At 43.0% G+C, this 23,591-nt stretch overlaps 1 protein-coding gene across 1 annotated transcript in view; it reads left to right on the top strand.

The window, feature by feature from the left end:
* Positions 1-14,415, top strand: part of MAML2 (mastermind like transcriptional coactivator 2) — a 200,556-nt gene extending 186,141 nt beyond the window's left edge. The window contains exons 3-5 of the mRNA XM_033948935.1: positions 4,584-4,790; positions 8,674-8,785; positions 12,068-14,415. Of these exons, the coding sequence (XP_033804826.1) occupies positions 4,584-4,790; positions 8,674-8,785; positions 12,068-12,996 (1,248 nt within the window). The 3' untranslated portion in view covers positions 12,997-14,415. The remainder of the gene's footprint in view (positions 1-4,583; positions 4,791-8,673; positions 8,786-12,067) is intronic.
* The last annotated feature ends 9,176 nt before the right edge of the window (positions 14,416-23,591 follow it).

The raw sequence follows: 23,591 nt of genomic DNA, 5'->3' as shown, positions 1-23,591 counted from the left end.
CAAAGACTAGGGGACACTCGATGAAGTTACAGGGAAATACTTTTAAAACCAATTGGAGGAAATATTTTTTTTCACTCAAGAGAATAGTTAAGCTCTGGAAAGCGTTGCCAAAGGATGTGGTAAGAGCGGATAGCGTAGCTGGTTTTAAGAAAAGTTTGGACAAGTTCCAGGAGGAAAAGTCCATAGTCTGTTATTGAGAAAGACACGGGGGAAGCCACTGCTTGCCCTGTATCGGTAGCATGGAATATCGCTATACCTTGGGTACTAGTGACCTGGATTGGCCACCGTGAGAACGGGCTACTGGGCTTGATGGACCATTGGTCTGACCCAGTAAGGTTATTCTTATGTTCTTATAACTTCTCAGCAGCTCCTGACTCTCCCCCCTCCTCTCCCCCCACCACACTTTTAAATTTTCAGGCAGCCACTGCACAGCATCAACGAGCAGGCCTTTAAAAGTACAGTGCTGGGAGGTGTGTAGGAGGGCGGGCACTGACCGGTCGACTGCCAATTATTGGGGAGGCCATGGCTCCTGTGGCCTCACCTGTTCTAACACCTACAGCAACTCCTACCCATGTTAGGCAGCTAGTTCTGCTTTGCTGGTTTTAATGCTCTGCAGACAAACACAGCCTAAACTAATATCTACTGGCCAGTAAAATCCGTGCTAGCTCCTAATTTTTACTCATTCTTAATGTCCTCCTCCTTTTGAACATCTGGCTCTACTGCTGCAGTCATTTGCATCATGTTCACCCCTGTAGAATTTCTCAGAAGCTAAGATAATAATAACATAGAAAAAATTGGAATTGATATAGGATTCCAATGTGCTTACAGCTGAAATACCCTGGAGCCATGCATACAAGCCACCTTTGAGGAGGGTGATTTGGCAGGACACTGCTGGCACCAGGACTGTGTGGAAGCTTCCAAAAAAATTCCACCCCATTCCAGCAAACTCCAAGGAAAAGGAAGAAGGAATTAAAGCTATTATTATCACCTAATTACAGTCAAGTAAATAGAGGTTCAGAGAGATAAAATGACTTCCCTGAGGTCACACAGATCAGTGGCAGAGGGGAGAGTCAAACTTTTGGCTCCTAATTCATCAGCCACACCATCTCCCGCTGTCTATCACAACACAGGACTTTTTTTGAATAGAAAGATTGAGCACCAAGGTCACCTCTTTTGCTTCACTTTCTCTGCCCCTACCAGGCTTATCACCTCTCTTTATCCCTGAGACACTAGAACAGGCGATTTTGATCTCTCTTTGGTTCCCACAGTCCTTTAACTATGAAACCCCCACACACACTAGAGAGTTGCGCGGGGACAGAAATCCCACCCATCCCCCGCCCGTTCCCGCCAGGATCCTCTCCGTCCCCGCCAGGATCCTCTCCATCCCCACCCGTCCCCATTAGGATCCTCTCCGTCCCCACCCATCCCCGCAAGGAATTACCTCCATCCACGCCCGTCCCCATAAAAAGCAACAATTACTTCTGACAGGATCATCAATTCCACAGTTTCTTTTGTGTTTGCGCTGCTGTTTTCCTTATGGAATCTCTTTGGTGGAACCCTTTTTTTGTTTTTTGTTCAGGTAATTAACTTATAAACCCCCTCTTTTACTAAGGCTGATGTGTCCATTATATTATATGGACGAACCCTGCTTCCAAAGCCTTCCATCCCCGTGGGAATCCTGTGGGCCAGAGGGGGGTCCCTGTGGGAGTCCCATGGGCCAGAGGGGGGTCCCCGTAGGAGTCCCATGGGTTAGGGGGGATTCCCGCGAGACCCATGGGATTCTCGTGATCCCCGTTCCCGTGCAGACTTCTAACACAAATCCCTTTTTAAACCAGGTATCCGCTAGTGACTACTGACAGCTAGATATGTCCCTGTCAGCTGCTAACAGTACTAACTGTTAGCATGTCGCTAAAATCACAATATAGTTTATGGTTTATTTGTATTTGCTAAAATCACCTACCTTGCAAAGTGAGGCAATTTGCCATTTGTAAAAGAGGCCCTTAGTATTTAGACTTAAACTTAAAATCAAACACTGCAAACTGAAGTAGGGAGGCATCTTCTATGATTTCAGTAAGGTAATGCACTTGTAACTAAGAATCAAAATAAAGTTAAGAGTTGTTCAGCCGTCTGTCCACAAGCTGCTTGTTGGTTTCCTTTATGTTGTGTATATAAAATTCTAATTACATGGCATTTGAATGGAAGAACAAGCATGTGGAAACCTGAAATGCAAAAGCAGCACCATCTAGTGCCCAAAGCGGGTATATCAACATTTTCAGCGGATCTGAAAAAGAAGCTCCTTGGCCAGAGTGTGTCTTGTTCATTCAGAGCCAGATTAAAGCATGGGCAAACTAGGCCCAGGTCTTGGGCCTAAATGTTTAGGGGAGAGCCCTGTCAAATGTGCTGAGGACTCCTTTTATAAACACCAAATAAAGTGACCTTTTTTATTATTATTATTTTGTTGCTTCCATTTCTGAAGCTTTTCTCACACATAAAATTTTGTAAATATATACCTCAATTACATTGTCCCTTGGCACCTCTAGTTTTACTCCTGGTGAAATTTTGTGCAATTGCACAACACAGAATTTGTGCAGAATTCCCCATCCATGCAGAATTCTTCACATGCTATGCACAATTCTGTGCAGAGCTTCTGTTCTGCCCGTTCCTGTTCTCATCCCCATCCCCTCCTCTCCTTCTTCCTCTGAACCTCCCTCACCCTCTGTAAGATCAGACATACATGCGGACTTCCCAAAGAAGCAGCAGTGGTGGCAGCCAGTTTGCAGAGGCAGTGCAGTGAACAGGCTTCTTCCAGCTGCCCCTACCACGGCTTTCCATCTGCCGCATCACTTCTAGTAGATAGATGATGCAGCAGAGGGAAGACCCTGGCCCTGCAGGGGGAGGAGGAGAGAGGAGGGAGCATGGATGCTAGACCTGCAGGTGGAGAAGAAGAGGAGACATGGATGCTGCACTGCAAGTAGGTGGGAGAGGAGGGTACATGGATGATAGACCTGCAGGAGGAGGAGGAGGAGAGAGGAGGAGACATGGATGCTGGGTACGTAAATAGAGGGGAAAGGGGATGAGAAGGAAACCCAGGCCAGAAAGGAGAATGAGAAGGAAGAGATACTTGACTGTAGAGAGAGGGGGAGAGAGAGATGCCAGACCATGGGAAGGGATTCAGGGTGCAAGTGAGAGAGGTGGTGGGTGGGGTGAGGAGACATGGATGCTGGACCTGTAAATGGGGGTGTGGGTTGGTAGAGAGAGGAAGAGAGAGTGACAAAGACCAGAAAGGAGATGGGAAGGGAGGAAGAGATTCTTAGGCAATGGGGAGAGGGAGAGAGAGATGCCAGACTGTGGAGGCAAAGGAGGGGATTCAGGGTGTAAGTGAGAAAGGGGTGAGATTTAGAGGGAGACAGAACTGCATTTGGAGTGAGAGGGAATTGAAGAGGCTGGAACCTGAGAGAGGAAAAGGCAGGAAGGAATTTCAGGCCTCAGGATAGGAGAATTCTATGCAAAACACTACAAATAAACTTTGCAGAATTTTAAAATATTGTGCGCAGAATTTTTGAAAATGTTTGCACAGAATTCCACCAAGAGTATAGTTTGTACCGGAGGCAATAGAGGAGACAGGGACAGATTTCCTTAGGTAGGTAGCCATCCCCTTTTCCCACCCAACAATCAAATATAGAACTATACCACAAAGAAATATCCAGAATATCAGTCCATCTCTTTTGTAAATGATTCATTACTATATTGATAGTGTGAGATGTAGCTCATAAGATACAAGTGCTGTTTTTATACTTAAATCTGTCCATAGACGAAAGAAGATGTAGATGTATTTTATCTTTTCTATCCAGAAAATTGTAGCTTTAATTCATTTTGGGCCTGTCTTATATCTTTTAATATTTGTTGCATTTCATGTCTTGTCATATCAACTACCCCATAAGTTGTAAACTGCCTATATATATATAGTAAAACCTTGGCTTGCAAGTAACTTGGTTTGCAAGTATTTTGCAAGACAAGCAAAACATTTTATTAAATTTTAATTTGATATACAAGCAATGTTTTGCAATACAAGTACTTACAGTATACACACATCACAACTGAGCCGCTGGTTCTTCTCTCTCTGACGCTGCGGTAGTGTAGTGACTGTTCTAAATGAACGAGGTCTTGCAATACAAGTACATCTAGTATTTTACATTAAAGTTTTTGTGTTGTGGAACAAATCGTCTGAGTTTCCATTATTTCCTATGGGGAAATTCGCTTCGATATACGAGTGCTTTGGATTGCAAGCATGTTTTTGGAACGAATTATGCTCGTAAACCAACGTTTTACTGTATTTTTTGAAACTATGTGGGTTGTATCAAGTATTTAAATAAATATACTATCAGTAACGGATCAAACATTCATAGATCCTAGTATTCTTCCCTCTGATTTTCTTTAATTGACTTTGTACCATCCAAATCTTCCCTTTTTAGTTTGCCAGAGCCCAGTAGATGCCCACACATGTAAACATGGGATGAGTGAAAGGTGAGCATAATAACTTTTTATTTTTTGGTCCTTCACAAAATGTTCTCTTTTCTCCTCAGGATCAACATTGCATGGTCAGCCAAAGCACAGGCCCCAGTTCAACTCCTGGGGCTTTGTCAGACCCAAACACAGGTAGTGGCTACATGAACAGATCCCAGCAATCAGCATTTAATCAGCAACTGATGGAGAAGAAACAAGTTTTGCAGAAGCAACTAATGGAACAAAAACAGCAGCTTCTTCTCCAGCAACAGATGTTGGCTGATACGGTGAGGTTTCCTTCTCTTTTCTACGTTAGATGCTATAAACCACATGAAAAGATTAAACCTGAGGCCTATTAAAATCTTGAGACGTTTGAGGGAGTAACATAGCCAGAAGTTCATTTCTGGGTGGGCCTATGTATTTCCTATCCCCTCCCCCCATCCTATCATATTAAAAGTAATACCATAGAAACATGATGGCAGATAAGGCCAAATGACCCATCCAATCTGCCCATCCGCATTAACCATTATCTCTTTCTCTCTCTAAGAGATTCCTCGTGCTTATCCCAGGCTTTCTTGAATTCAGACACAGTCTCTGACTCCACCACCTCTACTGGGAGACTGTTCCTCGCATCTACCACCCTTTCTGTAAAAAAGTATTTCATTAGATTACTTCATCTGATGAAGATACCCAAGCATAACCAGCTGAAGATGTCCTCTGCCAGAACCCCACCACCGTGCCCTCTGAGCTGTGTGGAAGCTGGTGGTATGCTGCCAGCCACTAATGGCGGCACCCCTCTCCCCCCATGCATGCTCACGTCTGACCCAGTGGCATAGTAAGAGGGGCCGGGGGGGTGGTCCACCCTGGGGGTCAAATTGGGTGGGTGCTGGCACCCCTCCTGCTCTCTGCCCCTGCCTTTTCTCACTCCTCCCCTCGCCACACGCGTGCTCCTCCTCTAGGTTCACTTCCGCGAGCAACAACTTTAAAGTGCACTTCACGACCACATCATCTCTCCCGCCGAAGTCACTTCTGGGTGTCGCGCGTAGGAAGTGTCGTCAGCAGGAGAGGAAATGGGGGGGTTGCGAAGAGCACATTGAAGCTCTTGTTGCTTTGTGGCGGTGAACAACTGGAGGTATGAGGGAAGGGAAGGGGGAGCGTGCCTGCGGCAGGGGGATCAGGGAAGGAGCAGAGGTGGAGGCAGGGGAGGGGCACCCTCTGACCTGTTGTGGCCCCCCACTGTCCATAGCTGGTTGTCGCTAGTGGACAAAATGAATCAATGGCTGTGCAAGGCGAGACGCACCAGCTGCAGTTCCGAGATTACTTTTCCCCTACTCTCGCAGCTTTAATAGAGGTGAGAAGATGGAAGCAGGATGAGGAAGATTAGAAGAGGGAAGATGAAGGGCGGATCAGAGGACAAGAGAACTGAGAAAAGAGTTAAAGAAAGCAAGAAAGGGGTAGATGCATGTCCGTTTCCCTCACTGCCTAAAACGTCAGGAGAAGAGAGAAGAATAAACAAAAACAGGGCAGAGAGAGGTGAAAGAGAAAATAAAAATGTGAAGTAAACCGAGCATAATATAAAGCTAGAAACGCCAGAAGGTTAATAAGTGTTTCTTTCTGAAAACACCCTCCAGGCATTCAAGACAAAGTTAGACAAGTTCCTGCTGAACCGGAACATATGCAGGTAGGGCTAGTGTCAGGGCACTGGTCTTTGACCTGGGGAACACTGCGGGAGCGGACTGCTGGGTACGATGGACCACTAGTCTGATCCAACAGCGACAACTTCTTATGTTCTTAATCTGTTGGGAAGGAAAAACCTTTTCTCCTTTACTGAGTGATACTGAATCTCAGAGTGAACCAAAGAAAGAAGTGCCCAGGTTCTGAAATTGACTTGCAGCAGATTGAAAATAGACATTTTTATTTTTTCCAATCCAACAAAAAGAAATTATACTTAAAGGGTAGAGATTACCTGCCCAAATAGGGCTAAATACTGTATATGAAAATTCAACAGAACAGGACCTCATTTGGCATGAGAGATAATGAAAAGAAATTAAATTCAAGAATGGGCCAGATATGACGGGGGTGGGGGGTCCAGAGAAATAAGCTCCCCCAAATAATGGTCTAATTCACTTCTTTGGGAGATGCTGTTCTAGCCTAGGCAGAAGCCTACATAGTGTTTTGATGGCGTTTTTATGAACAATCATAGCCGCATGACTATATTCTCATTATTTATTGATGTCATGTCAGAGTAAATGATGTGAATCCTTGATGTGGGTGTTGCCAAAACCAAGCTGTGTTGGGTAAATCCCTTGAATGAATTGGTTTAATCATCCCTGGTTGACGGTTGTCTGCTCTTAGGCCGTCTTCACTCCTCCTCTATTGTGAGATCTGCAAAGGTTTTTCCTTCTTTTTTGTTTGTGGCTTTTGCTGATTATCTGTTGTATAGCTGAGGACTCATCAATGTGAAAAATGCACAAAAACAGAATGAGAAGATCAATAGAAACCAATGGAGAGGCAACCGAGTACTGGGAAAAGTCATGATTTTTGGTGCTTATTCAACATGGTATAAAAACTGAACATAAACAAGACGACGATCATGAACATGGCAAATGATGAAAATTTTGAATTTGAAGGCGATAGAAGTTGGAAAGGAGGAAATACTCTGCAGAATGGCACTTGGTCGCTTTTCAATGAAGGCTCTCAACAAAGTATTCAAAAGCAAGGAGGTAACACTCCAAATTAAGATCTGACTTGTCCATGCACTCGTTTTCTTAGTGGTCAGTTACGGATGCGAAAGCTGGACATTACGGAAACAAGACAGAAAGAAGATTGACTCATTTGAGCTTCGGTGCTGGAAAAGGATTTTAGGCATAACAAGTCAATTCTGGAAGAGATCAAACCGGCTATGTCACTTGAAGGGCAAATGATGAAATTACGACTGTCTCAGTTTGGCCACACCATCAGAAGAGAGAGATCACTGGAGAAGGACATCATGTCTAGGAAGACTGAACGAACCAGACGAAGAGGACGACCTGCAATCAGATGGCTGGACATGTTGAAAACAACCATGGGGATGACGCTGGAGGACCTTTCCGGACTAGCACAAAACCAATTTCTTTTTAGATCCGCAATACATGAAGTTGCTAGGACTCGAGCATGAGTTGATGGCACCTAACAACAACAACATTCAATAAACACCTAATTAACACCCCACTTCCCCCCATTTTATAAAAAAGTAGCGCGGTTCTAAGTGCTGGCCATAGCGGTAACAGCTCCGATGCTCATAGGAATTCTGTGAGTGTCGGAGCTATTTCTGCTGTAGCTGGTGCATAAAACCATGCTACTGTTTTGTAAGGGGGGGGTAACATTTTTACATTAAGGATATTTTATTGGCGTTGGAGAGGTAGGTTATCAAGCTGCATTAAAGCTTGAAGTCATGTTATTTGCCCTTTAACGTAACTTAAAGGGCCTTAATACAACTGTATTTGTCTTACCACAGTGATATTTAGGTTGTTGCCGGTTGCATGGTAATGAGATGCAAGATAATAATAATAATTTATTTCTTATATACCGTTATACCAGAAGTTCGAAGCGGTTCACAGCAAGAAAATGCATACAGTCAATGTTTAGGATGCACAATAAAACAATCGGTCTGAAATACAATAAAATCAATAAAATAGATCGGTTAAAATCTAATAAAGTTAAAACAGTGGCATAATTAAGAATATAGACAGCTGTAGGAATTCATAAACGTTAAGACAGTGACATAATTTAAGATTTAAAACTTGTCAAACAAATGAGTCTTCAATGATATGCAAATGTCCAATGAACTCTAAACCAGTGGTTCCCAACCCTGTCCTGGAGGACCATCAGCCAGTCGGGTTTTCGGGATACCCCTAATGAATATGGATGAGAGAGATTTGCATATAATGGAGTTGATAGGCATGCAAATCTACCCCATGCATATTCATTAGGAGTATCCTGAAAACCTGACTGGCTGGTGGTCCTCCAAGACAGGGTTGGGAACCACTGCTCTAGACCACCAATTGTAAGCTCTTTTGGGTGTAGGGGGAGGTGATAGACCCATTGAATATATCCAAAGTGTACCTGACACAGGAAAGGTAAGCATTTCTATGAAACAGCAGTCTAATTCTCTCTCATCATATTCCTTAGGATAAAATTACTCCACAGGATCAATTAAATAGGCATTTGACAAGGCCCCCACCAGACTATAAAGACCAAAGAAGGAACATGGTCAGCATGCATCAAGCAAACCAATATTCAGGTAAGGCTACTTTACACAAAGAAAGCCAATGAATAAATTGATTGTTATAGCATTTTCTGTACAATTCAAGTCCCGTGTAAGGCATCATCTAACTTTCCTCTGGCCTCATCAGAAAAATAGATCTTGTTCTCACAGCTGCAGTAATGTGAACAGTGTCCAGAGCATAGTAAAGTGGAGCTGTTGTCATCAACCACCATCCTTTATAAGCAAGAGTCCTTAAGAAGCTATCTGATTGCTCCCCGTCATCCAATTGGTGTCTTTACGCCTGTTCATTAAGAGATCCTGTCGTGAGCCTCTCAAAACTGCTTCTTGTTCCGTGGTGGCTGATTCGAGGCTTAGTAATGCTACCATACCTGAAGGATGGGTTCTCTTGGTCATGGTCTTCTTTGAAGAAGGTAAAGGAGGCAAATTATAGAGTCTGGAAATGAATTGATGACAGAGCATGAGGATGAAAAAAAACCTCTTCCTTATGCACTATCCCCCTAATTCTATAATCTTGCACACCCATTTCAGCTCAGATTCCATAAAGGTTCCTGAAGATAGGCACCTAGATTGACGTGCCTAGCAGATCTAGGCACTTAATTTAATTTTCTTAATTGGCACCATTAATTGAAAGCACCATTGAAAAAAATTTAGAACATCATTAAAAAATTAATTAGCTGGTAGCTGCCTAACTTGGTAGGCATCTATCACTTCGATGTAGACATCTACTCTGAGGTGTCTACCAACAAATAGGCATAGTTAGGGATGGATTTGGGGTGTGAGGATTCTCCTGATGCAATCAACTGAATAGGCAGGATATCCTCAATCCCATTCTCTCTCCTTCCGTCCCTCCCACCCAATAACCCCACCTCTACACACATACCCCCCCAGTTTTCGAGGCCTACATTTCTGGCACCTATGTTTGATGTAAATCGTGTCCATGGCAGCGCCTGCGCCACTTAAGGGCATTTCTGGTGTTAGCCACTCCTACTTTGACCTTGGGCGTGTTTAGGCACTGCCATAAATGCAATCTAGGTACCGGGTTTGTAGGTACCTCTAGGCACCTATATTTTTTGATTTTAAACAATTTTAAGGTGGCTTTTAAATGGCTTTGCTGCTTAAGTTAGGCGCAAATAGGGTGCCTACTGGTGCCTAACTTATGGAGCTGTTTATAGAATATGGGCCTACTTTCTTTATAGAATAAGTCCTTTTATAGAATTGCCCCATTCCCCTAAATTCTATAAATGGCGCCCAAATTGGGGTGCAATCCTGAGATCTGGGTGCAAATAAATTAATGATCCATTAATCAATAACTGACCGCTAACAATCAGTTGTTGACATTGATGACACTCATTTGGATTTGCATGGGCAAATTCTCTCGTGCTCAACCCAAAAGAGGGGCATGGCTATGGTAAGAGCATGGGCGGGTCAGGGGCATTACAGTGAATTAAATGCAGTGTCACAGAATTGGGGGGGGATGCACACCCAAGTTGTGCACCAGGATTGATTTATTTGCCCCAGCATTGATTTATTTGCTCTAATTTATTTGCACCAGGTTTCAGCTGGTGTTACGTTCTCATGCCCAAAGTTGGGCAAAAGAATCCCCGCTAGGCTCTGTTCTAAAAAGGCTGCTCATCCAATTCCCAGAGTAGTTCATAGCGCTGAGATATAGGAATGTAGTTTTAGAACTCTACATAGGGCGTATGTGACCCCCTACGCAGCTGCAAAAAACGGGTCATTTATAGACAAATCTGTGCCCCAAATGTCATTTGGAAAGTTCCTCCTACTTGTATGCATTTTGGATTTGCCCGGACATACCGTCTTTTTGGAAGAGGGTTTACTCTTAAATATAAGATGGATGTTGGGTCAACCAGTAATCCTTTCCCTTGCAGACCTGCTACTGGATGTACTTACCAGGTTCTTATGTAATTAGGGGAAATGTGTGCATATACATACCTCTCTACCCCCCCCACGCCATGCTTGCACCCTCCCTTCCCCGCCCCTCATACCTCATTAAAATCTTCACCAGTGCAAGGAACTACTCTAGCCCGCTGCTCACATCGGCCTAGCTCCCTCTGGAATCACTTCCAGGTCATGGGGCCAGGAAGTGACATCAGAGGGAAAGCCAACAGCAGGCCGGAGAAGCTGCTCGCCCTGGCGAAGATTTAAAGAGGTACAGGAGCAGGAAGGGAGGGCATGAGCGTGGCGTGGGGGTATGGGAGGGGAAAGGAGGGCATGGGGGGGTTGGCGCAGATGGAGCAGGGGCAGAGAGAAGGATACAGGGAGTGTCACCGCCTCAGGAGCCTCCTGCCCTCACTATATCACTGTCTACATGTGTATGTTTGCAAAACAGAATGTGTTGGTATTTCACAACTCACACATTTACATGTAAGTAGACACAATGCTTCCATTATGTTTTTCCACATTTGTCTTTGTACAATGGATGCTATTGTTCCCTCTAAGCTGAGCAGGTGTCCTCCAGCTGCATTGCTACCACTAGGGGGTGGAATATTTTCAGTCGCTAAGGACAGGTATGTTCCCTGGAGTCCTGCAGAACTTGCCTGTCCCTCACAATTGAAAAATGTGACAGTAAAACAGCACCCTCTATTGGTGAGACTGTGGGTGGAGGACTCCTGCTCAGCTTAGAGGGAACAGCGGCCCTGCCACACATGTATTTTAGAATAGGAGCTATGTCAGCAGATCTTTTTCCAAAATTCAAACAGAATTGTTCACATCCTAACCTAAAATGTATACAGGTCTCCCTCCATATTCATGCATTTGGTATTCACAAATTCAGTTATTTGCGAGCTTCCCAGAACCCTCCACTTCTTACCTTAAAGCCCTGGTGGTCTAGCGGTGAAGCAGGGCAGGAGCGATCTTCCTACGCTCCTGCCCCTTGAAAGCCACAATCAAAAATGACTGCTACAGTCTCATGAGACCGCGGGAACTTATGAGACTGCCATGGTAACTCGCGGCAGCCATTTTCGATCATGACTTTCATGAAGCAAGAGCGTAGAAAGATCGCATCTATCCCGCTTCACCACTAGACCACCAGGGCTTTAAGGTAATGTGTGGATTGGTCCGGGAGGGGTGAGGGACTTAAGGTTTTTTTTGGGGGGGGGCCCCTAAAGTTATCCGTGAATACATAGTATTCACGAGAGGGCTGTGCTCCTAACCCCCGCGAATATGGAGGGGAGTGTACTTGTATTCTCTTATATTAAATATTTTCTTTGAGAAGTTAGTTTTCTATTCAGTGAAGGAATTTCCTGTACTAAAATTAATTACAGTATATCATTTTAGGTGGTTCACCAGCTGGAAATCTAAATGGCAACCAAACCATAACAGATCCTGTTTCAGCAAACAACATTCTGCCACGGAATTCTGCCCTTTTGTCTACAAATCATGGACCTAGATTTCCTTCTCTCCATGGAATCCAAAATATGAGGATGTACGGGAACATTTCTTGCAGTCAAATTGCATATGGTGTGGCACCAGGAATTAACCAAATGCAGCAGCCTAATACCCAAGTCGGATCCAGCCAAAATAATCCTACCGTGTCGAGGCAGTCAACACTAGGGCAAGAAAACAGTCCAGCGTCTTTTGGAACTGAGTCTACAAGCAATTCAAAGCAAGTGAGGCCAGGTCTAAACCATGGAGCGGGGCAAAGGGCATCGAATGTTACCATAAATTCTAATGCCCCTTCCCAGAATTGGGCTCCTCCAGAAGCAACAAAACAAGATTCGCTGAAACCTGCGACTGTTCGCTTCCCTTCCAGTGGCCCGTATTCAAACCAATCCATGCAGCCCAAAGTGGTCAACCAGCATTTTCCTTCAAACCAGTTAACACCTACAGTACAAATTAGACCTGTAAATCAAGTGACTCAAGTATTAAATGGACAAACAGTGGGATCGTCACTAAGAGGCCTGCCCACAAGACCTAACCAACTAAGAGCACAAACTTCATCTGGCATGAATCAGTTGGGTGCAAACATTAATCAACCATCAGCCATGCCATCAAACTGTTTTACTCCTTCAAACCAAAATCCTAGGCCGTTCCCTGAAGACAGCAGTGAGTTGGGATTCGCCTTCCTTAATCAGCAAAGTGACAGCTTAGGGTCTGCTCTCAACAGTGACTCTGACTTCATCGATTGCTTGCTAAAAACAGGCCCCAGTGCTGATGACTGGATGAAGGATATCAATCTAGATGAGATCTTGGGGAGCAACTCATAAATTGCCGTCTAGTAGATTTACCAAAGTCCAAGCACTAAAAGTCATAGGAGCTCGTTTCCAGTTCACAAGGCTAGTGTGCGTATTCTGCAGAAAGGGGAGGTATATGCCGGAAAATAACGGAATTTGAAAATCAGACTGGTTCCTTTTTCCACCTGGCATATCTGTCTTCTAGGTCAGAACAAAGACACTGACCACAAACACACAGCAAGGCACAGACCTTTTTCAACAAAACCAGTCTTCACCCTGCTACTGCTGATGGCCTGCTCCAAACATTGGTCTTGTAATCTTGCATTCTAGATCAACACAATTAAATTGATTAATGAGCTAACTAATTTAAAGTTAACCCATTACAGTTGTGGCCAAACATTTTCAGAAAAACAAATCAATTATACAAGAAAGGTTTAATTTATGGAGGGAAGTTTTACTTACTTCAGTAATTTCTTAAGTGGTTTTCATGTTTTGTATTTTGTGTGTTATGATTGGAAAATTTGTACCCGATGTTTTATCTTTAACTGGTCCTTGTTCTCTGATGAAAGTGGCCACATCATTTATAGTATGTGTGACTAAGAAGTATAAAATGGGAAGGCGGCAGTCTTTATGGTCTGAACACTTCTTCCTTTCTCCTATTTTGCAGGATAGTATGGCGCTCATTTTCGAAGCATATGTATGTCCCAAAGGCCAAAATGGAAGTCTATTTGTTGGTAATTACCAAAATATGGACTTTTCTGTGAGGATTTTGGAGCGCCTTTGGGACATTTATTGATCTGTTTCTGTAAGGTAATTTCCAGGGACACCCATAGTTGGGTAGTCTTTTTTCTGACATGGATGTCCTTTCAAAAATGCCCGTCTACAAGTACAGCATGATTCACCAAGCGTGGAAAGTTCCCTCTGGGATACTGTTGTTACATTTCAGTTGGTTTCTTCTGCTGTTCCTAAGTTAGAAATGCAAAGAAGATTCAAAATCACACGAAGGGATGATCAAGTCTGGATGTTCACAGTCTGAAGTGTACTTTACAAAGGTTCATTGAATGCGGAGATTTTTGAAACAAGCTGCCTCCACTGTGTCATTACATTTCCTGTTGGCAGAAAACAACACTGAAAAGAGATTTTTATTGGCTCCTCCCCCCGTATAGTCCTCAGATGACAAGAGATCTCAAGTCACCCAGGTATAATGTCGGCAAATGGGGAAAAAGAGAGGTTTAGCTTTTTTTTCCCCCCAGTAAATAGCTATAAATGCACTACCTTTGTATCTCTGTCTTTGTTACCAGGAGCTTTTCTTATCATTGTATTGTAAATGAAAAAAAAAAAATTGTTTTGTAAACTTTTTGTAAAGTATTTTCGTAGAGATAAAATCATATTCATTGGGTTATATTTATACTTCTGTGAAATAAATGTGCTATCGTACAGGCTTATATTTTATACAAAGAGTTAACCTTTTCTTTTTGTAGAATAATAAAGACGGTTTTATGATACAAAACTGGGGGGGGGGGGGGTGATTTCAGATTTAAACAGAAGTTTTAAAAAGACTTCTAATAGGGACGGAGAGTCTCAGATATGTCTTGAGGCTTGTGCGCAAAAGCTTATCGTACATATGGAATAGTGTGCGGTACGGAACTTTCACAGAATTGTTAGAATGACGTAATAAGGGAGGGCAGGGTGGGGACAGTCAGCCCTGGGCACCGTCTTGTCACCGGCACCCATCCTACTCCTGCCATACCCATCCCTTGCCACCGTGCGCCACGCCCCTTCCCTCCCCTCGTACCTCTTTAACGTCTCCGGCACAAGCAGCAGTCCCGAACTGCTGCACGCCCCAGCAGTCATCTCTTCCTCTAATGTCACTTCCTCAACCCACGCCTAGGAAAAGACGTCCCACAGTATCACCTCTATGCCGATGACTCCCAGATCTACCTCTCTGCGCCAAATATCTGTGCTGATACCCAGACCAAAGTCTCAGCCTACCAGTGCAACATTGCTGCCTGGATGTCTCGTATGTCCTTAGCATATGGTAAAGACCTACCTAAGGGTATGCTAAGGCTACTTTTTATTACAGCTTGGTAAAAGGACCCCTAAATATGCCATATTTAGGGCTAGATTGACTAAAATGCAGTGGTGTAGTATGGGGATGGCGGTGCACCCCTCCTCCTACCCACACCCACACCCCTGCTCCTCTCTTTGCCATGTGTGTGCGCCCCTTGCCTTCCCCGTGCCTTTTTGACTTCCTCGGCGCGAGGTTGCTGCCTGCGTCGGCATCAGTGCTCTTTCCGACATCAATTCCGGGACCCGCACCTAGCAAGTGACATCAGAAGATGAGCCAACACCGATGCGAGCATGCAGCTCATGCCGGAGAAGTTAAAAAGGTATGGGGAAAGGGAAGGGGGGGGCGCATGCGGCAGGGGGGGTGGGGAAGAGGGTGGGGGAAGGGTGCCATCGCTCCAGGTGCTGCTCACACTTACAACCCCACTGCTAAAGTGCACTAACGTCATTAATGTGTGATTTTCATAAATAGGTCCTTTTGCGTAAAATAAATACATTTCTCCCTCCGTATTCGCTGTGATAGGGGATTAAAAGAACCGCAAATACAAAAAACCCGCAAATAACTTTTTCATATGCTATTTGCTGTTTTCTATTAAAAACTATCGTGAATATGGTGAAACCGCGAATAACATGGTGGGAGACCTGGCCTGTTCCTGAAGGAGAGGCAAAACACGGTGAAGGAAAGTGCTGGGAATCGGCGATTTTCTCTGTAAATGCTTGGAATTGGCAATTTCTCTAAGCAAGCTGATGTAACCGTGAACAATCGAAACCGCGAATACGGAGAGAGAAGTGTAAGTCTAGGATTTGCTTCCCCTGTTTGTGAAAATGTGCTAATGTTGCTCCTGTTTCGGAGGCGACAAAAGGCTCCTGGGTTATGCGTGTGCTCCTTAGCATGCAGCAATGTAGATTAGCGCGGAAGCACTCGCTCTCCACCAGAGGCACATCCCCTCAAAAAAATAAAAATTGTTTAGGGCGTGGTCAGCATGCACACATTCAAAAGCTACCACACAACTCTGCAGTGCGTCCCGCAGTAGTCCAGTTTTTGCTGTGGTAGAAGTGTGGTAGTATCTTAATGCAGATTAGCGAAGGACCCCCCTAAGTCCTGTTTAGCACGCACGCTAAAAAAAACATTCTGTAACCTTTTGTGCGAAGGTCCTTTTTCAATAAAGAATTTTGTCATTGAAAACGCCATAAGAACTATGAAAACATTCCAGGTTTCAAATGTCAGTGTCTTTTCGCAAGCGTCTGTGTTTTATAAATTATGGCTTATGTGTTATTGTTATTTTGTTATTCCAGTCTTCTTCTGTACATCAGCTGAATAGTATTTCACAGTGTGAAAAAGTGTACAAAAAAAAAAAAACAGATGAAAAACCAGGAAAATCTCCCCCTTCCCAAGCTGCGATAGAGTTTTCTACCGTGGCCCAGAGCACTAAAAGCTCCAACACTCATAGAATTCCGATGAGCATCAAAGCAGCGTCGGATCATTTAGTACTCTGGGCAATGGTAGAAACCTCTGCCATAGCTTAGGAAAAGAATGCTTTTATCTTTTGAATGTTTTTTTGTGAATCCTGCTTAGTGTATGTCATTCTACATCAGTGGTCTCCAACTAAAACCCTTTGCAGGGCCACATTTTGGATATGTAGGTACTTAGAGGGCCTCAGAAAAAAAATAGTTGATGTCTTATTAAAGAAATGACAATTTTGCATGAGGTAAAACTCTTTATAGTTTATAAATCTTTCCTTTTAGCTAAGTCTTAATAATAATATTGTAATTTATAGCTAAAGAGACCTATGATCAAGAAACTGTTTTATTTTACTTTTATGATTATGATAAACATACTGAGGGCCTCAAAATAGTACCTGGCGTGCCGCATGTGGCCCCTGGGCCACGAGTTTGAGACCACTGGTCTACATGATGTACTGGAGCCACAATGGCCCTTATTCAATTTCTTTTTTTTTCTTTCTTTTTTTTACTTTGAACAGTATTAAGAGCTATTAACTGACAAATCATCAATGAGTAGATTTATTAAAATCTGGCCTAAGCTGTTGTAAATTCATTAATGCAAATAATCACAGTCCCCACCCCACCCCCGTTTACAAAACCGCGATAGCGATTTTTAGCGCAGGCCGGTGCGCTGAATGCTCTGCGCTGCTCCCAACACTCATATGAGTTCCCAACACTCATATGAGTGTTGGGAGCAGCGCAGAGCATTTAGAGCACTGGTCAGCGCTAAAAAAACGCTATCGCGGTTTTATAAAAGGGGGGAGTATTTTTAATGGGAAAACACAAAGACAACATTTGGATAATTGTCCTTTCCACTCTGTTCCTCCTTTTATCCCATCATATCTTCTTTTCCAAATAATGTCTACTTATTCTTCTTTATATTTGTTTAATTAAAATACGGACATATAAAAAAAAATAAAAAATACATCTTACAGCTTGTATTTTTTTTGTATATGTTTTACTAATGAAAATAGGGGGTCCTTTTACTAAGCTGTGGTAAGCACTTGCACATGTTTTACCGCAGGTTAAAAGCACTACTGCAGGGCATGCTGAAGCCTCCTGCATTAGTTTTTGGATCAGCACGTACTTCCCACGTGCTAAAAAAATAAAATGTATTTTTTAGCACTGAGGAAAGTAGGCATGTTCTGCTGCACTAATCAGCGTGGCTACATTGGCACACTCTAAACCCCCCCCCCTTTTACAAAACCACAAAAGCGGTTTTTAGCGCAGGCCGGCACGTGAAATGCTCTGCGCTGCTCCCAACATTCATAGAGTTCCTTTCAGCGCTGGGAGCAGCGCAGAGCATTCAGCGCATCGGCCTGTACTAAAAAAACGCATCTGCGGTTTTCTAAAAGGGGGGAGGGGGTAACTGATTAGGGCAGGATTAGCACGAGCACTTTCTCCGTAGAAAATAGGTGTCAGTAAGGGCCAGATTCTGTGAATGGCGCTAGGGTTAGGGCGCCCAGCTGAGTTCCGTCCGGAACTCAAAATTAATGGTAATTCACCATGCCATTAAAAACGCAATTAAAATTTTTTAAAAAACAATTAAGAGTTCCATGCAGAACTCAGAGCGGCACCTGCCAGCGCCCAATGACAATGACCTGAAAAGTGGGTGTGGTTAGGGGGCGGAGAATAGGCATCGTATGACTTAGGCATCACTAGGCATCTATGTTAGGCGCCAGTAAATTAAGCCAGGAAAACCCTAGTCTAATATACCAGGACCTAACATCGGGATGCCTGGCGATGCCTAAGTTAAATTAGGCACCGATAGGTACAGTTCTGTAAATGATGCCTAGTGGTTTATTGACAACCACAACAAGCGGCGCCTAGGAGAAAGTTTCTCCAGAATTCTACTGTTCAACGGCTCCCCCTTCTGCTACTATTCCTTTCTCTCCTCTCTTCTACCTTCCAAAGTATTTAGATCAATGCTGTCTTGTTAAAATGTTTATTTTATTTTTATTTTTCCTCTAACTCTACTTTTCACTTCTCTATTACCCTCCAGGTACTTTAGTTAGATTGTGAGCCTTCGGGACAGTAAGGGAATTTTTCAAGTACCTTTCTTATTTCTAATCTTAATGTATATTTTCTGTAAACCGCTTAGAACCTAACGGATGTAGCGGTATATAAGAAATACATTACATTACAAGAAATACATTACATTACATTACACCACTGGGCAACGTTTATAAAATCCTCTCCAGATTGGACTATTGCAATTCTATCTACTTAAGCCCAACAAAGAAAAGCCTCCATAGACTCCAACTAGTCCAGAACACCGCGGCTAAGCTTATCTTCTCAAAAAGTAAATTTGACCATGTCTCACCACTCCTGTCCAAGCTCCACTGGCTTCCTGTTATCTCCAGGGTCCACTTTAAATGTGCCTGCCTAGCCTTCAAGATCCTACACGGCATCCTTCCTCCTTTTATTCCACTATCCTGGAATTCCTCAAATCCAATTTCCACCAGATCCACCCAAAAACTAAAATTATCCTTCCCCTCCTTAAAAGGCATATCCCATGTTGGTAAACTAGGGTCTTCCCTCCCCTTCAGAATCACTCAGCTTTGGAATAATCTTTCTTCCCCTCTTCGTAACTTGAGTTCCCTTCAACTATTCCGTAAGCATCTGAAAACTTGGCTATTCTCCAAAATGTAACCTTCTTCCCCTCTCTGGTACTCTAAGCCCTAACCTCTCTTTATACTTATTTCTATAATTCCATTGGAGTTCCGTTCTATCCCAACTCCTGTAAACCGTGCCGAGCTCCACATTGTGGAGAAGATGCGGTATATAAACCCAATATTTAGTTTAGTTTAGTTTAGTTTAGGCTATAAGTGCATTCTTTTCTTTCTAGAATAGGCTTAAATAGGTGCCAGAACCAGCACCTATAGTGGGTGCCCTGTTATAGAATTATCTTCTAGATGTTTCATCTATTTACAATAACATTAATCTCTCATTAATGCTCCACTATGTTCAAAACCATGGAGATCTTGTCCCATCAGACATCAGCAGCTTCATTCAAACCAAACTTCATTTAGGTTATGAGAAATTACAAGCCAGCCTCCTCAATTTCTGTCATCTCAGTTATAGTATTCACTAGTCAAACTTTTAAGCTTTTTTCAACTAGTAATCTTTTTTTTTTTTTTTTTAAGCACTTATCTCTACTGTATGTGTAAGTCTTTGGGGACTCCGAAATGAATTCACATTTCACTGAACGCTGTATCAAGGAGCTTCCTCATTCGAAACACTCCGTCATCCTTCAAATATCTCTCAAAGATCCAATGAATACTATAACAGAGATGACATAAATGGAGATAATCTTAAGAGACTATTAGACCGATGAGGAGGCTGGTTTGTAATTTCTCATAGCCTAAATGGAGTTTGGTTTGAGTGGAGCTGTTGCGTTCTGAGGGGAGGGCATCTCCGTGGTTTTGAATATTGGTGGAGCATTAATGAGAAATTAATAAAATATTTGCATAAATCACCACTTCATCTGTGCTGTACCCAATACACCCCCCCCAAATATACCTATGCTCGAGTATTGCAAACGTATTTATTTATTCATTCATTCAATTTTCTATACCGTTCTCCCAGGGGAACTCAGAACGGTTTACATGAATTTATTCAGGTACTCAAGCATTTTTCCCTATCTGTCCCGGTAGGCTCATAATCTATCTAATGTACCTGGGGCAAGGGGGGGATTCAATAACTTGCCCAGAATCATAAGGAGCAGCATGGGTTTGAACCCACAACCCCAGGATGCTGAGGTTGTAGTTTTAACCACTGTGCCACACACATGGGGTAAATTCTATATGTGGTGTCTAAAAAAATCAGTGCCCAAAAAAATGCTAAGCAATATTCTATAAACTGCACCTAAAGTTAGGCGCAGTTTATAGAATAGCTCTTATGCCCAGGATCCACACCTAACTTTAGGTGCAGTGGTATATTTATGGGAGGGTGAGGGGGGTGGTCTGCCCTGTCATGTTCCATCCATAATCTTCAAAGCCCCTGAAGCAGGTGATTTTTCCCAAAAATATTCTGGAATTCTCTACATGGGTTAACAACAACAATGGACATTGGGCTTTAGTATATGGTTTGGCAATGGCATAGGTTACATAGAAACATAGAAGATGACGGCAGATAAGGGCCATAGCCCATCAGGTCTGCCCACTCTACTGACCCACCCCCAAGTCTACTATCCTAGGGATCCCATTCCTGGTGACAGGTTCCCTTGGCTTAACCCTCTAAGAGATCCCACATGACCATCCCATTTGCTCTTAAATTCTTGCACGCTGTTTGCCTCGATCACCTGCACCGGGAGCTCGTTCCAAGGATCAACCACTCTCTCGGTGAAGAAATATTTCCTGGTGTCGCCATGAAATTTCCCGTCCCTGAGTTTGAGCGGATGCCCTCTTGTGGCTGAGGGTCCTTTGAGAAAGAGAATCTCTTCTTCCATCTCGATACGGCCGGTAATATACTTAAACGTCTCGATCATGTCTCCTCTCTCCCTACGTTCCTCGAGTGAGTACAGCCACAAATTTTTCAGCCTTTCCTCGTACGATAGATCCTTGAGCCCCGAGATCATCCTGGTGGCCATCCGTTGCTCCGACTCTACTCTCAGCACATCTTTTCGGTAGTGTGGCCTCCAGAACTGCACACAGTATTCCAAATGAGGTCTCACCATGGTTCTGTATAATGGCATTATGACTTCAGGCTTCCGGCTGACGAAACTCCTGCGGATGCAACCTAACAACTGTCTTGCCTTAGATGAAGCCTTCTCCACATGATCAGCAGTTTTCATGTCTGCGTTGACGATCACTCCCGTCTCGTTCTGCCGATTGCTGATATGTTTGTTAAATAAAGAATATTTTAACTGTTTCTTTTTCTTATCTGACATTCTTCTGGCTACCTGATTGCTCTCCTAGATGCCTTTTTTTGTTATTATTACTTGCAATTTGAATATACCCTTTGGGGGGTTTTGTTGTAACCACTCTATTTGGCATTTTGGCTTGTCTTTGGTTATCAGCTTTCTATTCTAGGCTTTCTGCTCATACAACTAAACAATAGACCTTTTGTTGAATAAAATTCGCAACAGTATGACTAATGGAATAAGAACAGTGCTTGTAACACTGTAGCCCTTTGTGCAGGCGCTGAGAGTTAAATCTGCATTCTTTTAAGGGAGAAAGCTATCCCGCAGGCAGAATAAAGGTTAAGTCGTCATTGCTTGTAGGAAAACATCTACCATTGATCCAACCCAGGATGAAGCAACATTTGAATACATAATTTTGTTTCTTGGGATCTCTAGTATTGACTACAGAAGTGTGTTACGCCTCAGGCGAGTATCATGGATCAATTTTAAAAGCTAGCTGGCTAAACAATAAAGTTATTTATTTGCCAGATATAATAAAGTAGTTAGGTACAATTTCATCACTTACACGTTTACCTATCTAAGGATCCTTCATAGTTAGAAACGTTGCCAAGAAAACCCCACACACAAAATGAAGGATACTCCTTGCTATCACATTAAAGGTAAATTAACCAATGCTAGCATTTCTTTATTTTTTTTAAATATCTTTATTCATTTTAAAGCCAAAAATAATTGCAACATATTTTACAGACATTTTACACTTTAACAACACTTAACTTCTATCAAATTATATTTATGATAAATACATATATCATCCCCCCCCCTTTACATATCCAACAATTGCACTCTAATTAAAAGTATCTCTCCACCCCCTCCCACCCGCCCACCCAGGACGTGTATGGTCAAAGGGCAAAATCAACAATCACTCCTTACAGAATTTTGTCAATGGCTCCCAAACATCCCTAAATTTCCTATAATGTCCCTGTTGTATGGCCATCATACGTTCCATTTTAAAAGTATAATTTTAACCGATCCCAGTTTTTCCCAATTTCTCAAAATAAGTTGTATGGCAACCCCTGTCATAATACAAAAAAGTTTATTATTATGGGAAGATATTTGGCTTTTGGCCCTCATTAACGTGCTAGCATTTCTTTCTGTTCTAAGAACATAAGAAGTTGCCTCCGCTGCGGCAGACCAGAGGTCCATCTCGCCCAGCGGTCCGCTCCCGTGGCGGCCCATCAGGCCTATTGCCTGAGCAGTGGTCCCTGCCTATTTCTATAACTTACCTCTTACTCCTATCCCTATAACCTACCTCTACTCCTATCTGTACCCCTCAATCCCATTGTCCTCTAGGAACCTATCCAAACCTTCTTTGAAACCCTGTAACGTGCTCCTGCCTATCACAGCCTCCGGAAGCACGAGACCAATTATGATGCAGGTATTACAGATTAAGTTAGTCTTAGAGGGGCAGATTCTATATAGTCTGCCAAAACAAAATTGGCACCGACTAGGGTGGTGCTAAGCTTGATTCTATAAAAGCCAGGCGCACTGTATAGATAAGTTTCATGCTTAGTACCGCTAAGCATCACAATTTTTAGGCGCATCCTATTTAGGCCAGGGTTTTCTTGGCCTAAATGCCTACGCTTAAGTTAGGTGTAAAACAGTGTCTAAGTAAAAAAAAACAACCAAAAAAACCCCGCACCTAATACAAAAAACACAACCACAATCTGCCCCTTACCACGCCCACTTTTAACTATGCACTTTGGACTAGGCGCCTGTATTTTATAGAATTGTGTTTTTCGTGTTAGGTGCCTAACTTTCAAGCAAGTCCAGTTAACATCAATTATGAGGTGTTAAAGTGCCAGTTATCAGCTCTTGATATTACTCTTCTCATTAAAAAAAAAAAAAGTTTAAAATTTCAATGAAATCAAAAAAAATTTAAATTTCACTTAGCTTCATTAATTAATGCTGATAAAGTTTAGGGCAATGAAATACAATCAAACCTCGGTTTACAAGTAACCCGGTTTGTGAATGTTTTGCAAGATGAGCAAAACACTCGAGCAAACTGTAAAAATCGCAAACCAAGCATTGACTCGATTTGCGAGCCCCCACCTGACCCGACCACGGGAACCAACAGTATTGCTCCCCCCGAGGCCACCGGTGCTGCTCCCTCCCTTCATGATCATGATCGTCTCCT

Source organism: Geotrypetes seraphini, chromosome 6, assembly GCF_902459505.1.
Source record: "Geotrypetes seraphini chromosome 6, aGeoSer1.1, whole genome shotgun sequence".
NCBI lineage: Eukaryota > Metazoa > Chordata > Amphibia > Gymnophiona > Dermophiidae > Geotrypetes > Geotrypetes seraphini.
Note: the sequence above shows the minus strand (reverse complement) of the source record. Positions and strands in the feature narration are given on the sequence as shown.